Source organism: Carcharodon carcharias, chromosome 2 (genome assembly GCF_017639515.1).
Source record: "Carcharodon carcharias isolate sCarCar2 chromosome 2, sCarCar2.pri, whole genome shotgun sequence".
In the NCBI taxonomy this organism is placed as follows: domain Eukaryota; kingdom Metazoa; phylum Chordata; class Chondrichthyes; order Lamniformes; family Lamnidae; genus Carcharodon; species Carcharodon carcharias.
In genome coordinates, this window is record NC_054468.1 from 75,164,673 (window position 1) to 75,185,674 (window position 21,002).

General features: G+C 43.7%; 1 protein-coding gene across 19 annotated transcripts in view; it reads right to left on the reverse strand.

Annotated features, from left to right (window-relative positions):
- The window catches only part of LOC121275080 (beta-galactoside alpha-2,6-sialyltransferase 1-like), a 169,185-nt gene that overhangs the window by 73,183 nt on the left and 75,000 nt on the right, over window positions 1-21,002 (reverse strand). For 7 of the 19 annotated variants that reach the window (XM_041182496.1, XM_041182527.1, XM_041182609.1 and 4 more), the window contains 3 exons: window positions 14,397-14,498; window positions 9,513-9,721; window positions 5,769-5,903 (listed from right to left, as the gene is read on the reverse strand). Coding sequence is in view for 1 of the 19 variants with exons in the window: in XM_041182603.1 (XP_041038537.1) it covers window positions 5,771-5,803 (33 nt within the window). In the remaining 18 variants the exon portion in view is untranslated. Of the gene's footprint in view, window positions 1-5,768; window positions 5,904-9,512; window positions 9,722-14,396; window positions 14,502-21,002 lie in introns of all 19 variants that reach the window. The other 12 variants (XM_041182596.1, XM_041182574.1, XM_041182589.1 and 9 more) reach the window with 7 other exon arrangements.

Here is a 21,002-nt window from a genome sequence, read left to right on the forward strand (position 1 = left end):
GGTACTCACCAGAGGCTCTGATCAACTGCTGCAACCTAAGGTAGGTTTTGTTCCTCGGTCAGAAAGCAATCAGCCCACAGAAAATAAACAATAAAACAACAAGTTCTTTAACTCAACTTGAAGCTCAAACATTTCAAGAAGCTCTATTTCCATCCTATTGTTGTTTGCTGCACTAAGCTAGTGTTGGCCAATTGCTGCATAATTTGCCTGGGCTTAACTATTGATAAAGTTAATAACAAAATTTACAATCTCCCTTTCTCTCTGTTAACCCTTCTGCCCCTCTCCCACACTCTCATACCTAAATTTTCTGCACCTCTGAACCTCACCCCACTGTACCCTCTCACCCACAACCTCTTCCCCTTTGCACATCTTAACCCTACCCCTGCAGCTCCCTCCTCCACCCCAACAACATGAACACTCCTCACAGTGAAGAGGGAGAAAGAAAACAATTTATTACAATAAAGTTAGAGGTTAAGATCCACCGTAAAAACAACTGAACAGCTGCATAATAGTCTCTGCATTGATCCTGTCAACTCATAAATTTGATTCATAAAGTAAAAAGCATATTTTTTTTTGTTTTCTGTTAAGATTAATAGTCCACTGCATTGTATTCAGGCCATTTTTTATTTTGGCAACTTGCTCAACAAGTTCACAGCAAAATTTGAACCCCAGGTCTCCACACACCATGTGAACATCAAAGCCAAACCAAATCTGCCCAAATTTGACCCTCTCCTCCTCCACTATCCACATACAAACCGTACGAGTAGGGTTGGTGGATAGTAATTAGAAGCATGGGCCAAAATGGCATTTCCCACCCCTGCCTTCCCTCCTCCATCAGAGTGACATGAAAATTGTCAGGTGGACCTGCTATTACCAAGGCTGATGGTGTGTAACAGATAAGTTTAGACAGTTTTCTAAATAAACCATTTGATCCACAAAATTAACAAAGTAACCTTTGTGTTTAATAAAAAAATATTAAAAATCATGCCAGTTAGCAGGATGAGGGTGTGCTGGGATTTGAGATTTAACAGCACTGTGTGCATACCTATACCACAGGACTGCAGTGGTTCAAGGAGGCAGCTCACCACTACCTTCTCAAGGTGAATTAGGGATAGGCAATAAATGCTGGCCTAGCCAGCAACACCCATGAATGAACAAAAAAAAGGAAGATTTCTTATCCTCAAAGCTCTTAGTGATGCAGGATTTGGTGAACTCCATTGCACCTGAACTCATGATGCACAGAGGCATCTCTTCCACAGGGCTCAGAGGATGCTGTGTCCTTGTCACCCACCACCTTCGTGCCCTCCCTCATCACACCACCCACACCACTTCTGTTCTGCTCCCTTCTAATATGTGCCACCTTTTCCTGCAAAAGAGAGGGCTGAATGTCAGTGATTGTATAGCACTGTGTATGGTGATGTGTCTACCATAGCTGAATAGTTGGAGGTATGTGGAGGCTGAGAGAGATGGATGTGAAGCTCCCAGCATTGGCATGTGTGTGAGGGTGAGGTGGAGTACCTGGATGTTTGATATGAGTCTTTGGGTGAGTGATGGGGGTGTGATGCACTGAGCAGCATGAGTTGGTAATGTGGTGAATAAGAGAAGTCATGTGAAGATGTACTCACTGACCTTGGCCAACACTAGGATCACTTTGTTGTGGCATTGCTGCCTGGTTCTCGGATTCAGACTCAATGAGTTGCCCTTACTGGCCACCTGCTCCCTCTCCCTTCTGAAGGTGGTCATTGAGGGTGTCCTGGCTCCTCACAAGACCATAGCATTTCTTTTCCTGCCAAACTGCACCACTAATGCCTCCAATGCCACATCCATGAGCTTGGATCCCTCTACCTGCCCTGGTGTTCAGTATTCAAGAATTTCCACTGCAACTATCTTTTTATTTCCACTTTTTCCTTTAAAAGACATCCTGCTGTGTTTAGAATGCAATAGCGGCATTGAGAAGGGGAACGTAGCACTGGACACACCAAAACTGGAGTACAAATCATTCAGATGAACTGCATGGCTAGAAAATTGTGTGCCCAAAAATAGGGGTGAATGAATCTTGCACCTTTATTGTAATTAGGAATGAGTCACTCTGATTATCGTTATCGGTGAAATTTGCATGGAAGATGGCCTCAGATGTGATCCCAGGATAGTGTGTTGCCTCCCTGGGGCTAGGGTCATGTCACTGAAAGGCTGCAGGGCATTCTGAAGGGGGAGGGCTTACCATCAGAGATTGTGGTTCACATTGGTACTGACGACATAGGTAGAAAGAAGGATGAAGTCCTGCAATAAGAATTTAGGGAGCTAGGTAACAGATTAAAAAGCAGGACCTCAAAAGGTTGTAATCTCTGGATTACTCCCAGACATGCTAGTGAGTATAGGAATAGGCAGATAGAGCAGATCAATGCGTGGCTGAAGAATTGGTGCAGGAGTAGGGGGGCTATAAATTCCTGGATCACTGGATCCGTTTCTGGGGAAGGTGGGGCCTATACAAGTCTGATGGTTTCACCTGAGCCGAAATGGGAAGGACATCCTTGCCAGAGGGGAGTGGAGTTTAAACTAATTTGGCAGGGGGATGGGATACAGTGTGGAGATATAGACGGGGGTGATGTACAGACAAGTATAGGAGAAAAACCAAGTCCGCCTGAAAGGTAGAGCGTATGTAGTCAAGTTCAGGCACAAGGGAGCATGGCAAGGCTGGATGGCATTTATTTTAATGCAAGGAGTCTTGCAAGTAAGGTAGATGAGTTGAGTATGTTAATTAACACATGGAGATATGATATCATTGCTATCACGGAGACATGGTTGAGGGAGGGGGAGGACTCGCATCTCAATATTCCAGGGTATAGAATCTTCAGGCGAGAAGGGGGCGCGGGGGAGAAATCAAAGTGTCAATTATTGCAATAAGGAGGGATAATATCTTAGAAGGTTCCTCAAATGAGGCCATGTGGGTAGAACTTAAAAACAAAAAGGGGACAATCACATTGCTGGGAGTGTACTGTAGACCCCCAGTCAGCAAGAGATAGAAGGGCAGATATGTAGGCAAATCTCAGAAAAGTGTAAAATAATAGGGTAATAATAGTCGGGGATTTCAACTTCCCCAATAGTAACTAGGATAGACAGAGTATGAAAGGCTTAGAGGAGGCAGAGTTCTTAAAATATATCCAGGAGACCCTTTTAAGCCAGCACATAACGTCCTACAAGGTGGTGCTGGACCTAATTTTAGGGAATGAAGCCAGACAAGTGGAAGAAGTGTCAGTGGGGAGCATTTCGGTGATAGTGAACATAACTCAGTAAGATTTAAAAAGGTAGTTATGGAAAAAGACAAGGATGGACTGGAAATAAAGGTTTTGAATTGGGGGAAATATGATTTTAATATGGTAAAACAGGATCTGGCCAAAGTGGACTGGGAGCAGCTACTTGTAGGAAAATCTACATCAGAGCAGTGGGAGTCATTCAAAAAGGAAACAGAGTGCAGGGCCAACATGTTCCTGTAAAGGTGAAGGGTGGGACCAACAAGTCCAGAGAACCCTGGAAGTCGAGGAATGTACAGGATTAGATAAGGAGAAAAGGGGAAGCTTATGGTAGATACCAAGGGCTCAAAACAGAGGAAGCTCTAGAGGAGTATAGAAAACACAGGGGATTACTTAAAAAGAAATTAGGAGAGCAAAGAGGGGGCATGAAAAAACATTGGCAGGTAAACAAAAGGAAAATCCAAAGGTGTTTTATAAGTATAATAGAGATAAGAGGATAACCAGGGAAAAAGTACAGCCCATTAGGGACCAAGTGGCAATCTGTGCAAGGAGCCAGAAGACATAGGTGAGGTTTTAAATGTGTACGTTGCATTTGTATTCACTACAGAAAAGGACAGTGTAGGTATAGAAATCAGGGAGGGGTCTGTGATATACTTGAACAAATTAACATTGAGAGGGAGGAGATATTAGCGGTTTTAGTGGGCTTAAAAGTGGCCCAGGCCCAGATGAGATGTATCCCAGATTGTTGTGGGAGGCAAGAGAGATTGCAGGGGACCTGACATTAATTTTCAAACAGGAGAGGTGCCAGATGACTGGAGGACAGTGAATGTGATACCATTATTCAAGAAGGGTGATAGAAATAAACCAGGGCACTATAGGCCCGTGAGTCTAACATCAGTGGTAGAGAAACTTTTGGAAAAAAATTCTGAGGGACTGAATGAATCTCCACTTGGAGAGGGAGGGATTAATCAAGAATAGTCAGCATGGTTTTGTCAGGGGGAGATCATGTCTAACAAATGTGATCGAATTTTGAGGAGGTGACTAAGTGTGTAGATGATGGTGGTGCAGTTGACATAGTCCACATGGGCTTCAGTAAGGCTCCTGACAAGGTCTCGCATGGAGACTGATCAAGAAGGCAAGTGCCCATGGGATCCAGGGTAATTTGGCAAATTGGATCAAAATTGTCTTTGTGGCAGGAGGCAGAGGGCGATAGTCAAAGGTTGTTTTTGTGACTGGAAGCCTGGGTCCAGTGGATTTGATGCTGGATCCCTTGCTGTTTGTAGTGTACATTAATGATCTAGACATGAACGTAGGTGGTATGATCAGTTAGTTCACAAATGACACGAAAATTGGTGGTGTGGTGAATAACGAGGAGGAAAGCCTTAGACTACAGGATGATATAGACGGGCTGGTCAGGTGGGCAGAACAGTGGCAAATGGAATTTAATCCTGAAAAGTGAGAGGTGATGCATTTTAGAAAGACTAAAAAGGTAAGGGAGTACACGATGAATGGTAGGGCCCTAGGAAGTTCAGAGAATCAACGGGATCTTGGTGTGCATGTCCATAGATCCTTTAAGGCAGCAGGACAGGTAGATAAGGTGGTTAAGAAGGCATATGGGATACTTGCCTTTACTAGTCAAGACACTGAATACTAGAGCAGAGAGGTTATGATGGAGCCGTATAAAGTGTTAGTTAGGCCACAGCTGGAGTACTGTGTGCTGTTCTGGTCATCACACTATAGGGAGGATGTGATTGCACTGGAGAGGGCGCTGAGGAGATTCACCGGGATGTTGCCTGAGCTGGAGCATTTCAACTATGAAGAGAGAATAGATAGGCTGGGGTTGTTTTCCTTAGAGCAGAGAAGGCTGAGGGGGGGACCTGGTTAAGGTGTACAAAATTATGAGGGGCATAGATAGGGTAGATAGGAAGAAACCTTTCCCCTTAGTAGAGGGGTCAATAACCAGGGGATTAGATTTAAGATAAGGGGCAGGAGGTTTAGTGGGGATTTGAGGAAAAATCTTTTCACCCAGAGGGTGAGGGATATCTGGAACTCTGCCTGAAAGGGTGGTAGAGGCAGGAACCCTCACAACATTTTAGTAGTATTTAGATGAACACTTGAAATGCCACAGCATACAAGGCTATGAGCCAAGTGCTAGAAAATGGGGTTAGAGTAGATGGGGGCTTGATGACCGGTGCAGACACCCTGGGCCGAAGGGTTTCTATCTGTGCTGTAAAACTCTATGACTCTTATGATGTCAATCTGTTGGCAAGTTGCCTTTGCTTATAATGGAAACAAGAAGGTTTAGGCATTTAAATGTGGTGATTCTCTTCACGAATACTACTGCATACATGAAAGAAAGTGTACTAAAATGCAAGTTCACCCAGAGCACCATAAGGCTGCCCCTGGGTTTTTCTACTTACTGGCTAATTTCACTGAATTTTTATGGGAATCATCCTTTTCTTTCCTTATTGCAGTATAGAAGGTCAGAAGCATTTAAGATAACATAAAAAGACTTACACGCAAAACGAAGTCATTTGGCATCTCTGGAACATGCCTAAACTTGCTGAACTGTCGGTGTCAAACAGTCTGCAATAGTGAGATTGATCTTCACCTTCAACACTAGCTGAAGTTTAGGGACTCCAAAGCCAAAACCTGAAAGAATAAATAAAACTCAACTCTTAATTAAACAGCAATAGGTATGAGCAAACAAACATGTATCATGCACCTGGTTAGTCATTTTGAAATGCACTGGGGTATTTAGTTAGTTATCTCGCTCAATGGAACATTTATGCACTTACGGATTTAACAATTGTTTGGCAGCTAGTGCTGAGCATTATTGAGAGATTTTAAAAAAATCATAACCCATAACAATAAAGTTAAGTTTATGTAGTTATCAGGATACCTAATACAGACCAGAAGAGAATCCAATCCTTATGCATTTTTCTTTAGCATGCACCATTTAACAACATTTATTTCTGAGATTCACTTTTTGAACTTTATCTGCTGCGATTAATAGTGATCTTTCCATTACCATCACTGCTATGTTTACACAGTATCACCACCTGTTGGGGAAGGAAACAGTCACAAAGAGTTCAATTGCTAATTATCAGTTAACAACCCAAGTACCCATTTGGATGTATAAAAAGGAAAAGCTCCTGATCTATGGGCACCCAGCACGGAGAAGGGCGGGGAAGGAGGAGAACCACATCTTGAACCTGCTCCTGGGCCTGGCCAAGTTGGCCATCAACAGATTAAAGCAGTGGGTGACCAAGGAGGTCGTCCGGCCTGATTATCTACCCCTCTTCTGCGGCTATGTTCGCATAGACTGAGTGTCCCTGGAGATGGAGCACGCGGTGTCTGCCAGCACCGAGGCCTTCGGTGCCCAGAGGGCACTGTGGGGACTGGGGTGCTTTACTGGCCGTCTTGAATCATATTTCAATTTGATGTTTGTAGTTTCCTTTAAGATTAGTCTTTCTTTTAGCAGTACCCCTTTAAGAGGCTGTTTCTTACTTTGTCCTTCATTTTGTTTAATTTAGCTTAATTGGTTTAATCAAAAGAGTAAAAGGGAAAACAGGCAAGTTCTGTCTGTAGAGTTTTATGCACTAAAAATAAAACACTGTTTGAAGAAACCAGTCTTGGGCTCTGTCTTTATTGCCAAACAGTTACTGGAGCTTAACAGTGGTAGCAGTGGGTGCTTACTGCTTGGAAGTGAAAGATCGGAAACTAAACTTTCTTCAGACAAAAGACTGCTTTTGGAGTTAACTTTGAGAAGAATGGTTTGGAGTGATTTTGGAGAATGGCTGAATCAAAATGTAAAGTTTCTGGGTATGATTACCCACTGATCTTTTCTGAGAGTGAGGCCTACGAGCAATGGAAGAATGAAGTAACTATGTGGACACTGGTTACATTCTTGCCAAGAGAGAACAAGGAATGGCCTTGGCACTTTCATGACCATACAAAAGCAAAATAAGATGCAAGGTATTTTCGGAGCTAGAGCCTGAGCATTTAAACACAGATGAAGGTTTGGAAACGTTATTAGATTTTATGGATAAAATCTATCAGAAGGATGACTTATTAAGTGCTTACGAAGCATAGTCAGATTTTGACAAATTTAGCAAGTTGGAGGATAGTTCCATATAAGATTACATAATAGAATTCAGTAGACTATATGCAAGACTGCAAAAATTCCATCTAGAAATTCCCCAGTCAGTTCTGGCATTTAAGTTACTGGACTGTGCCAAAGTATCAAATATGGACAGGCTTCTGGTTTTGACAGGAGTTAAGTTTGCAGAAAGACACACACTGCTAGAACAGATGTCAGAAGCTCGAAAAAGAAATTCTGTGGAAAACATTCCTTTCTGGCAGCATTCATAGTGCAAATGGGTCATTTGGCGATAAGACAGAAAATGGAGGGTGCAATGCTAACAGGATGGCAAAATCGTCTGGAAGCAAGACGCAGGCATCAAAACGAAAGGAGATTTGTAACTAGAAACAATGGAAGATGGAAACGTCATTGACAATTACAGCAGGAGAAAAGAATTGGAGAATTACAGCAAAAGAATGAACCCCAGAAATGCCCAGGGTGTGGTCAATTGATGTTTTAGATGCGATTCAAAATTGCAAGTCAATTCAAAATGAACTGTCCTAAACAATATAAGGTGTTTGAAATTAAACATGAGACAGAAGACTTAGAAAAAGAAAATGGAAGATATTGACCAAAGAGAGGGCATTGTATTAGTTACAAGAAGTTTCACCCTGGTGACGAATGTCTAGTTTGCAGAGCCCTTCAGTTCTGCGGTCCTAAATAGCAGATGCACATCTACAGTCTATGGAATAGACTGGTTGAAATGCTTCCTGGACTCCTTAAATGACAAGGATCGGAATAAGGTTAATGAACTTGAGAGTTCCACCACTTTTAGATTTGGACATAATACCCTAAAATCTTTAAAAAGGGTAGTGATTCCCTGTAAGATAGCTGGAGTCAATCATTTCATCAGCACAGATGTAATGTCCAGCGAAATACTGTTACTGTTGATCAGACTATCGATGAAGAAAGCACAAATGAAGCTGGACATGGAAAATGACAAGGCCATTGTATTTGGAAAACCTGCGGATGTACAATTTACCCAATCTAGACACTACTGTGTATTCCTTTAATAAAACCTAAATTTTCTACTAAAGATATTAAAGACGTGCTATTAGTGCAGGGGATAGGAATTTGGAAGACAAAAAGCTAATTGCACTAAAATTGCATCGGCAGTTTGCCCATCCTTCTTCCCAAAGATTAAAAATTTTGCTAAGGGATAGAGAGTACACTAAACTTATAGAGGAGATAACAGATAGGTGCAATATTTATAAGAAATACAGAAGGACACCATCATGGCCCATAGTGAGTATACCTTTAGTGAAGGATTTCAATGAAGCTGTGGCAATGGATTTAAAGGTGTGGGATAAAGAAAAGAACATTTTTATTTCACATTTCGTTGATTTGGCAACAAGGTTTAGCCAGTCAACAATCATACACACTAAAGAAAATAATTGTGGATCAGGTAATGGAAGAGGGGATAGGGACTGGGTTGGGACCACCAGTGAAATTTCTCACTGATAATGGGAGGGTGGGGCAGAATTTGCTAACCATGTTTTTGCACGCATTCTGAAACTCATCAGTATAATAGTAATGAACACAGCAGCAGAAAGCCCTTTTAGAGGTTAGAGTGTGTGAAAGGAATCACACAGTGATAGGAGGTGCTCCGTAAAATGTTGGCAGATAGACCAAGATATAAATTAACATCAGCTCTAGAATAGGCTGTTAATGCCAAGAATTCACTGAAGATGGTTGGGGACTACAGTCCATATCAGCTGGTTTTTGGTAGAAACCCAAAAAATTCCTTCAGTCCCGAGTGATCATCCCCCAGCTTGGGAGGGAGCTACGATTAACTCTATCTTTTCTGAGCATTTAAATGCACTGCATGCAGGTAGAAGAGTGTTCCTTGAAGCCAAAATTTCAGAAAGAATTCAGCGAGCTCTAAGACACAACATACGACCGTCAGAAACTATTTTTAATCAGGGAGACATGGTATACTACAAAAAAGGACTTAACAAATGGAAAGACCTGGGGAAAGTTATAGGTTAAGATGGTAAAACAGTCATTTTACAGCATGGGAACCAGGCTATTTGGGTACACTCATTAAGGTTAGTTGGCGCAGATTACAAATTTGTGGGTCCAGAAAGGGTAGCAGGAAAGGATGAGGAACCACGTACTTTGCATACCCATATGTTGCATGATGGTGAGGACCAGGTTGCTGAGGTTGACAGGATATTTGAAGATGGACACAGTAATTCGGATGAACAAGATGAGGCGATTTGTCCTAGAGGACAACTGCCGAAAGCTGGCACTAAAGTTTCATACTTGCTAGAAGGGGCCAGTCAATGGAGGGATGCGACGATTGTAGGTAGAGCAGGGAAGGTCACTGAAAAATAAAAACTGGTTAAATGTACAAGATAAAAGACTGGGGTTCAGGCCTATGGATTGGGAACATGAAGCACAACAATGGAAGGCACAGAAACGCAGTATCAGTCTAGACAGTGGGTCTGGGAGTGAACATGCCTGTAGAAAGAGATCGCGAACTGTTGAAAGAGCATTTATAAATGGGAGAGGGAAATCAAACAGTAACAGTCCAGAGCATGATAGGAGGCAGGATAGAGGGCATAGCTTAACAAGGTCAAGGAATATGGCACAGACTGGTAATGCTCCAAGGTGCAGAAGCCCATGTGATCGAGAAGTCTTAGTAGCTTCAAACAAATTAGACGATAAATTAAAGAATGCCAAACAGCAAGAACTACATAGTTGGAAAGAATTTGGGGTATACAAACAGGTGCCAGATCAGAGACAAGCAGCTCTATCTCACAGATGGATATGCATGGAAAAGGTGCTTCCTGATGGACTTATAAAGCTAAAGCCAGGCTAGTGGCACAAGGGTTTGAAGGAAAATTGGGTGACCAGGATATAAGTGTAGCTTCACCTACGGCAGGAAAAGTTATTCTGAAGATCTTTTTGGCTCTGTTAGCTACAAATGCTTGGAAATGTAAGTCAATTGATATTAAAGCTGCCTTTTTGCAGGGACATCAACTTCAAAGGGAATTCTTTCTCCTTCCACGAAAGGGGCACCCAAACACAGAAAGGACACTCTGGAAGCTAAATAAATGTGTATACAATTTAAATGAAGCCTCCAGGATTTGATATTTCTCAGTGAAGACAGTTTTGTTAAAGTTGGTCTGTCTTCAGTTGGAAGCAGACACGGCAATGTTTATTGGCACCATGGAGGGAAATTTGCAGGCATCTTTATGATGCATGAAGACAATTTTTTGTAGGGAGGTAGTAGCAAATTTGAAACGGTTGTTATGAATGGGCTCAGAACGGAGTTCAAAATTGGAAGTGAGGCTTCTCGTGTGTTTAAATACATTGGATTGGAAATCAGGCAAGGCAGATCACAAATCATTTTACATCAGCAATCCTACTTTGGAGAATTTCAACACCATTACAATTAGTCATGGGAGGGCCTCCCAGAAAGATACAACAGCTTCTGAAACAGAAAAAAGAGGAACTCAGTCTAATTGGGCAACTTAATTGGCTAGGCAAGCAAACAAGGCCGGACATCAGTTTTGACGTTTTGGAATTGAGCGCTAAAATGAATGATCCCACAGTTGAAGAAATCATTCCAACAAACAAAACAATGACAAAATTAAAACTGGAGCAGTATGTTTTGAAATTCCCATCTTTAAGCGAAAATGAAACTGATCGTGTTTAATGATGCGTCTCATGCAAATCTGTATGATGGATTTTTGAGTGTGGGAGGATTTATAATAATTCTCAAGGGGGAAAAAGGTAAATGTTGCCCATTGGCATGGGAAGCTAAAAAGATACTAAGGGTTGTAAAAAGTACGTTGGCAGCGGAGACTCGCGTCCTTGTGAGGTGGTAGATATAGCATTCTTCAAATCAAATCAAAGCAGACATTTTAAATGGAAAAGGGTATTCAGGAACAATAACTGTTGAATGTCTTATAGACAATAAGTCACTCTGGGAAAATGTTCACTCTATGAAGTGCATTAACGAAAAGAGATTGCAAATTGATATTGCAAGCTTAAAACAGGTGTTAAGAGAATAAGGAGATTGCCAAGATCAAATGGATGGATAGCAGCTACCAATTGTCCGACTGCTTCACAAAAAGAGGAGTGAGCTCCAAAAAGTTATTGGAGATCCTCAAAGAGGGATGTCTTTTCTTTTGAGAAGACAATAAGGATTACTGTGTGTGTGGACATTTATATACCGGTCTCTTTTTAAGCGGGAAGAAGGTGAACTTATTGAATGGAAAAATATATATTGATGTTTGTGTTGTGGAAGAAAAGACCCATTTTTTTTGTGATTATATATACTCGAGGGTTACTTTCTTCTTAAGGGGGGAATCTGTTGGGGAAGGAAACAGTTAAGTGAGATTTCAAATGCTAATAATCAGTTAACAACCTAAGTACCCATCTGGATGTGTAAAAGGGAAAAGCTCCTGATCTACAGGCACCCAGCGCAGAGGAGGGCAGGGAGGGAGGAGGTCCTCCTCATCAACCTGCTCCTGGGCCTTGTAAAGTTGACCATCAACAGATCCAGGCAGCGGGCGACCAAGGGGGTCATCTAGCTTGACTGTTTGCCCCTCTTCTGCGGCTATGTTCGCGGCCAGATGTCCCTGGAGAGGGAGCATGTAGTGCCCTCCAGCACCATTAAGGTCTTCCTTGCCCAGTGGACACTGTGGGGGCTGCAGTGTTTTATTGACCCCTCGAATCACATTTCAATTAGAAGTTGCAAGTTTCCTTTAAGATTTGTTTTTCCTTTTGAAATACCCCTTTAAGGGGCTGCTTCTTTCTTTGTCCCTCATTTTCTTTTATTTAGTTTATTTGTTACTCAAGAGTAAAAGGGAAAACAGATGAGGCAAGTTCTCTCCGTAGAGTTTTATGCACTAAAAATAGAAGCCAGTCTTGGTCTCGGTTTTTATTGCTAGACAGCTATTGGAGTTTAACACCACCTACTTCAACATCAACATTGGAAAGCCCAGGAAAAACAAATTGTGGTGTTCATGAACCGGAATGTATAGTTTAACTGAAGGGAACACATGGTGCATCTCCCATGTTCAAGATTTTTTTAATGATTTATATGAAATCCAATACTAAATTTCTAATAGCTTCTCAATATATACATCCTCAAAAATGCAAAAAAAAAATGCTATTTCGTGACATATGGTGTAATAGCAAAGTTCAGTATGATTCAATGTTTTCTTATAGCTAACTGAAATTTGATGACCATTCACAGGATTTACTTATTACAGTAACCATGTTGTGGTGGTACATGATTAGGTTAGCTATGGTAACTGATTACTACAATGATATCAGACTAGTATCTACACAATTACTGAGTCACAAAATTCAATAGTGTTCTGGCTAATTATAAAACTAGATTGCACTGGGGATGCATTGGCCTAAAAAGTGGGCTGATTTATAATCTTGTTTTATTGATGTTTCATACATCATTTCATTCAGCAGAAAATAACAGCATTTTACACCAGCAGGGTAGTAGTGTAAAAGAAAACATATTAAACTTAAACTTCTCACCAGAACTTGGAGTGAGGAAAAGACAAATATGGGACAGAGGGACAAAGTAAATTTTGGGCAGCAGTCTCATTGAGGACACAAATATACCTTAGCTTGTTTCTCACAATTCTCATTCTGTTATATTATGCAGTAAGCGTTTTTAACATGAAAGAGATCTTGCAATTCTAAAGGATTTCATATCACTGTAACTCCTAGCACTGCCTGAAAGTGTTAATTGTGCACAGCAGAAGTGTCAAAGTTAGAAGCTTTGCATCTTAACGAACTTTTAAAAAAAGTCTTAACTCCCAGTGTCTGGTCTCACTCAGTCATCAATCTCTAAATGTTTTAACTTTGTGGGTTGCAAGTGGCTGAGAGATAGACTGATTTCTCAAATTCAAAAGGGGCCCAGGCAGCAACTCAAACCTGGAGGTTTCCAGGAATGTCCTTGCACAAGAACAAAGTCACACTGATCCAGCTCTGTTAAACTGAGATTTAAACAGTGATTTATTTAAACAAGTTAATCTGTATTTTCACCTGTTGCTATTTCTATAATAATTCTGTAGTTTTAGCAGCGTTTTTTTTGTTTTGTATTGTATGTTTACCCTGTCCGTGACCACTTCTAATTTCAATGACATTTTGAATCCCTATTACATTGAACATTATCCACACTTCAGATTTTAAGAATTAGAGAATCAGTTCCCTAATCCAGCCATACAGGATGTTGCTGACTCCAATGCCACTGACGGCATCTACACATTTTCAGGAAGTGCTCCCCCTAGTGTTGCAGCTGGCAATGGACAGTAAGAGTCAACCATTCTGGTGTGGGACTGGAGTTGCACATTGGCCTGACCAAAAAAGGATTGGAGATAGATTTCCCCAAAGGATTACAGTGAAGCACTAGGTTTCTGTGGCAATCTGGCAGCTTCATGGTCACTTTTATTGATGTCAGCTCTTTACATCCAGAATTTTTAAACTGAATCCAAATTCTCAGAACAGCCAATGTGGAATTTGAACTTGTGGTTTCTGGATTATTGGTCCAATTCTGTAGATTACTACTCCAGTAACAGAACTACAACCTTTCCATACTCAAGACAGGAATGGGCATGAAAATCAGGTCATTTGTTCAATGAGGAGACAAGCCACAGCTCCGGTTTTCTGCCTGGGGGAGGAGTTTGAAAATTTATCCCTTCATTGTCTTTGCTTGTTGCTAAATACGGTAAATTAAATGTTATTGCAGTAAAAGACATCAGTCACTGAAAGCATTTTCACTGGCATAAATTGGGGAAATGTGGGTTAGAAACATTACATTTATAAATCTGTTGGCTCCCTGCTTATTTACCACAACACACAAAATGTCTATCCTGTCTGCTGGCAATCTTCACTTACACAGAATTATAGGTCCATATGGATATCATATGAGAACATAATGAGGCTGTCTATCAAAGTTACCTGTGACTTAACACTAACCTACACCACTTAAAATAGGCATTAAAGGTCAGTTATATTCTTACTTGTCAGTAAAGCATCTGCTCCAAATGTACTGCCCATTTTCTTTTACTGCCATTCTGTTGAATGTTGTGGGGATGGTTTCTGTGCTGCCTTCTAGCTGGATTCTACTGAAGCGGCAAAAAATGAATGCTGAGAGATCAAATAGTGCCAGGAGCAGACCATCCTTACTCACACCAGCCATTAACCACAGGTCCTAGTGCTTCTGTCAAATATGTGTCTTTCTCACAGGTGGAGACAATTTATTTTTGTTTTTGTTTCAGATTAACAGCATCTGCAGTATTTTGTTTTTATCTTCTTCAATCTAATTTGAATCAAACCAATTAACACTTGATGAAGTGAGGCTGAATCCAAGTCATTACACTGTTCCAGTTCACTGTTTGATAAATAATGCAGAGCACTTGTAATGATTAGATTCACTTAATCCAATAGGGTTTATCTTTTCATTATAATACAAAACAATAAACACACTATGCTTTCCCATATCAATGGCTGGCTTACCTGATTTAAACTATTTTGTTCATCTGCTTTCTGAAATTCAATGTAGGGCAAACACTCTTCTCTTTGCACACTCATTTTTTTTTTTTAGCTCCCTCACTCTCAGCCTCACTCCACTGCCACCTTTCAGCAAAACAGCCTACCCTCTTTCCCCATCCAAGAATAAAATCCACCAGGCAAACTTGGCAATGGCCTCTGCTGAGTTCAAATAAATAAGAGTTCTGCTGCATGTGAATAATCATGAGAACATTAAGATATTTTTCATTCTGCCCAATATGCTGATTTAGATGCCCCATAAATGTAACCTTGAGAGCTAAGCTTTGTTCAATTGTAACATTCATAACATATATTAAAGCAAGGATGCCCAGCAGCACATCGGAAATCCCACAAGAACACTGTTCGACAAACCAAGCAGGGGAAAATTTCAGAATTCTAACTTATGTCCAACAAAGCAGCTCGGGATCATTTTAACTTTCCAGGGTGGTGCAAGATGTGTGATATCAGATTGGCTGTCCATGATTTTCCTTTATTTCAAGGTCATTTGGGAAGGACAATTGGTCACCAATCCGATATCACTCATTTAATACAACCAGCAAAAGCTAATGTGATCCCCTTGCCTGGTGAAAAGAAAATTCAGTGTTAGAAATTCCATAAACAACCAGATATACACTGAATTTTCAAGTGAATGTTAAACTATTCCAGGCATGCAGCTTGTGACAGTGAATCATGAAAACATCGTGACGACAGTTGGTTCATTAAACTCAGAAAAGATGATGTCATGGCAAGTGTTCAAAGGAACAGGGAAGTTGGAAAACACTAGGTATGTTTGAAGGGGGTAGGCAGAATGTGGAATTGAGGCCTCAATCGGATCAGCAATGATCTTATTGAATGGCGGAATAGGCTTGAGGGGCCGAATGGCCTATCCCTGTTCCTAATTCAAATGTTTCTATGTAAATTGATCTCAAGGATTCATCTACACAGTTGACAACTGGGAAACTATGGATGTAAGAAAAACTTGTCAGAAAGGACACTAATGAGCTTGTGGATTGGAAAGTTCTTGCACAGGTCAGTACACGATCTTTGCAATGCTAATGACGACACATAGAAATGAGAAGGCGCACCTTTACACCAATGTAAAGTCAAAGTTCTCAAATGTAATCAATGCCCACTTCAAACCAGAGGTACTGTTCTGCCTGAACTAGGGAAAGCAAAAATATTCATCACCATTGTCGCAAATATCTAATTTCATAATTCATGTGTTTTAGAAAATAACTTTTGGTTTGGGAATTGAACTTTTTCATGTAGATAAATGGAAATACCTGATTGAAAACTGGGAAAGATAACTCTGATATAAACATAAATCAAGTAAGCCTAGGTAAATTATAGCTCAGATGTAATGCCTGTGTTTATTCAATAAGGTTAGAGTTGATAATGGGAGGATATTAGATAATGGATGACTCATTTTTGAGCTTTGGGTAGAGCCATGAGGTATTCCAGTCAGAGATTCAAATTATTCATGATCAGAAGAAGCAGGAGCATTTTGTAAACATGGGGGTCTCTTGATGGCAATTGTGCCCATTAGAGAGAAAAATTATTCATGTGTGTCCCGAAACCAAAGAGTTGTGTGAAGATAAAAAATAATTAGTTTACATTTCTGTGGAAGCATCCCAAAACATGCCAAGTTACCATGGAGGTTAGGGTGGTTCCTTAGATCAATTTATCTGCTCACAGAAGCCAATCTGTCGTCAGATTAGAATAGGCAGAGAGAAAGCATCTGTCAGGAACCAGCTGTTGGACTAGGAGCATAAAGGGCATTAGGAACCAGGAGCATTCCTAATTTTAAAATAACTAAGCAAGAATGCGAGTGAAGCCCAAGCTTGAATGAAGTCCAATGTTTTGAAGTCTTAAAGGAAAGCTGGAGGGTCGCTTAGCCAAAAGCTAATGGAAAAACCCCCATGGGCAGAATTTTCTATCTGGCCAGGGGTGGGGGGATCGCGGACCCGATCGCCGCCCACAACCAGGTCCGCACCGCCATTTTACGAGGGTGACAGGGTGGGCCAATTAAGGCCCACCCAATGTATTTCCCGACTCTCGAGGATAGCAGGAGCACGCAGGCGTGCACAGGCCACCAGGTCCAATGGCAACCCAGCAGCCTGTTTAAAAGAAGGTCTGGCAGCCTCCTGTAGGTGAGCAGGCCAGGCTGGAGGGTAGGCCAGCAGGGAAGCCAGTGTGCCCCTTGTTTTTCTGATGATTGCTTTACTGCCCTCCTCGAGGAGGTGGCAGTACGGCAGAAGGGTTGGTCCCCCAGGACGGGAGGAGGAGGCACCACCCCCCCCCCACCCCCCCGACCCCCAGATCACAAAACGTGCCTGGGACAAGGTGGAGGAGGTGGTGAGCTCCCACAATGTGGTTTCCAGTGCCGCAAGCTCTTCAACAATTTGTTGCACTCTAGCAGGTTAAGTACCATGTTGGCATTGGGCATTTAACCCAGCAAGTAGCATTACCCTCTGCACCAACCCCCCAACCACCCCCCCCCCCAACCAAAGTCTCAGTTTCGTGACAGCATTGAATCATTGACGGCATTTTTCCTTTGTTGGGTGGGAAAGCAGATAGTGCCCATGCTGAGGTCAGCCTGAGTGGGTCATGAGATGAGTTTTCTCCGGCAGCATGTGTTGATCTGAGTCCCACATGACTGGTTTGGGGCCAACCTGGAGGAGCTGCACCTAGGCACAGACTCCGAACTCCAGGACATGTCCTAGTCAAGGTGATGAGATGGTGGGAGGGGAGCCGCAAGGTGGCGTGGCAACAAACTATCTGCTGCGCTCTGCACTCCACGTGCTTGTGCCTCCTTGCTATGGGAGGAAATACCAAGTGGTTCCCAATGTGATGTAGTCAGCATGTGTCCAAGGGGGCAGTGGGGAGCAGGCCTAGCATCTTTGTGTGAGTGTTGGGCAGCAGCGGGATGAGAAGGCACTGGAACCTTGATATGTCCCACTGGTTGGGGTGCGCCGTGTGGGAGCAGAGACCATGTGCAACTTGCCCTAATCAATGCTCTTCTCTTTTTCAGGAGAAGAATGCGCAGAACACGGCCGAACATGTGAGGACTGGAGGCAGCCAGGCACAGCTCTCCATACTAAACCGCTTTGAGCAGGAGGCCCTTGAACTGGAAAGGCGCCATGCACCTAGGTCTACTGGTGTCAGTGAAGCTGGGGTGCCACGGCCAGGTATTTGAGGCCAACACTGATGTCAGCATTGTCCTCCCAACAGCCATAGCACTGATGATTAAATTAGTTATTGTTGCAACATGGCTGGACCATTGGTTATGGAAGGTTGAGCGCATAATGAACCGGGGGCACAGGGACGAAGTTTGTCAGCGTCTGCATGCTAACTGATCTACTGTCCTTGTTCTTCCTTTCAGCATCAGAGGAGCAGGGCCAGCAGGAGCAGCAGCAGAGGCCCCCTCTCACACCTGAGGGGCCTGAAGTCTCACCAGCATCACACCATCTCTGCCAGGCAGGCACCAGCGCAGATACTAGCACCTCGGTGGGAATTGGAACATCGGCTAGTGTCCTGGGGCACAGCGGTGAGGGCACTTCACAATCGCTGGAGGAACTGGCAGAGACAGAGAGTGCCCATGGCGCCAGCAGTCGGAGGGCATCGGGGACCAGGCACATGCTTAGTTGGTGCCTGATAATGTGTCTCTGGAGTCGTCCGCGACGCAGCAGCTGCAGGAAACATGGCCGATTGTGCGGGAGCATCTGGGGGAGATACATGAGGCTATGCTTGGCTTGGTCTCCGTGGTGGAGGTGTCTATGCGGACGATCGCCTAAGCAATGAGCCACATTTCCGAGCACAATGCGTCCTCCATGGAGAGAGTAGCTACTCTCGTAGAGAGACTCCTCCAGGAGACCCATCAGGGCTTCCTGGGGATGCACTCTGACCAGCAAGCCCTCACATTGGCATTGACCTCAGCTGGTCAGCGCCAGTGTGGGAGATGGTCTGGGCACCAAGTTTCCTAGCTCGGTGCCCATCCATCCACGGTGAGCAGGGAAGTCCAAAGTGACCTAACGTTGGCGCAGCAGCTGCCTGTTGTATCTGCGAGCTCCTCTCAGGGCGCTCTGGATGAGGACAGCAACTCCTCTGCCCCTCTCCCAGTGACTGTATCATCCGGTGAGGCTGCAAAGACTGGGGAGATGCCAGCTGTGGAACTGGCCGCTCCCTCCCAGGTGGGGCCAGCACAGGTTCCACGGGCCAGAGGATGGCCGCCAAGGTCATCAAGGCCAACAGGACAGCAGGGACAGCAGGCTGTCTCAAGTACCACTCTGAGCAATGGGGCAGCACCAAGACATAGCGCCCGGAAACAAAAGCAGAAGACACCTTAGGCACACCACGGGTTTTTCACTGGTGCTTTTGTGGGCATGAGATGAGGTCCTTATTATTTCTTTTTGATTGTTAACACTATTGTTTTCTCTTTGTGTTAAGTTCTTTGGCTTCACACATTAAATGCAGATGCATGACCATGGCTGAGAGTGCCTCGTTTCTTCTGCATGTGTGTGGTTGACAAAAGTGATTTGTTGGACATTGAGCTTTATTTACAAGGCCCTTAGTTAGTGCTGCTGATCTGGCAGGTTTTGCACTTAGGTGTCAAGTACAGAGGCATCTGTATTGTGCGAGCTGAAGGTTCGTTGAATTAAAGCATCCTGGGTGTCCCTGCCTCCCTGCAATATGCCTGGGTCAGCGTCTACCCCCTCAGCATTCCCCTGTGGATGCTCATCCTCGGACTCACTGCTGGACTCATCATGTGCAGCCTCAGCCACTGCGTCGACGCCTTCATCATCCACTGCGTCCCCCCTTTCCAACGCAAGATTGTGGAAAGTGCAGCATGCAACCACTATCACAGAGACACGATCTGGAGGTACTGGAGTCTGCCCCCTAAGCAGTCCAGACATCGGAAGCACATCTTGAGAAGACAATGGTTCTCTCCACCACAGCCCTTGTGGTGCCGTGGCTCCTATTGTATCACTGCTCAGCTTCTGTTTTGGATGGCGGAGAGGCGTCATGAGCCACCTTCTGAGGGGATAGCCCTTGTCACCCAGCAGCCATCCATCAAGCCGGACTGGAGCACTGAAGAGCCCCGGCACCTGGGAGTGCCTGAGGATGTAGGCGTTGTGTGAGGTGTCTGGATACCTTGCACAGACTTGTAGAATCTGCATCCTGTGGTGACACACTATTTGCATGTTCATGGAGTGGAAGCCCTTCTTGTTGACGAAGGCACCGGGCTCCCCTGCTGGTGCCTTGATAGCCACATGTGCAGTCTATTGCACCCTGGACACGGGGGAAGCCAGCAATGGTCGCGAAGCCTCTGGTTCCCTGTGTCTGGCTTTCCTGGTCCCAACGGAAGTGGATGAAGGTCAATGCACGCCTGAACAGAGCTTCTATGACCTGCTTGACACGAGTGTGGATAGCTGATTGGGAAACACCGCAAAGATCACCCACCGAGCCCCGGATGTAGCCAGAAGCATAGAGGTTGAGGGCAGCTGTGACCTTCAGAGCCACTGGCATGGGGTGTCCACCCACACAGTTAGGGGAGAGCTCAGGCCCAATCATCTGACGGATATAGTTCACTGTCTCCCTTGAGAGACGGAGCATCCTTCGGCACTGCACCTCAGTCATACTGAGGTAACTGCTTCGCCACCTGTATACCCTGGCAGCAGGATAGTGGCATCTTCTGCAGCCCCTTCCACCTTGGATTACCTCTTGGCCCTGCTCCCCTGGAGGCTGAATGTGCACTCTTGGCCTCCTCCCCCTTCTAGCCCTCCCTTGCTCCTCTGAGGAGCTGCCTCCAGTGGACAGTTCAGCTCCCATTCCCAGGCTAAGGGAAGGCTTCCTAAAAGCTACAGGCCCGGAAAAGATTCCTCACTGCAGAGTGCTGACCTGAAGGTCAAGAGTCCAGAAAAAGCAGCTGGGATGCGTTCTGAAGTACTGCAGATCACGCAGGCAAGTTTAAAAAACTTTCAACAATAAATACTTCACAGAGCAGATTCACTACCCACTGAGCCCTCTTATCCCACCCGTGGATGAGGTTAATACAAATGTCTCCTACCCGCCTGCCC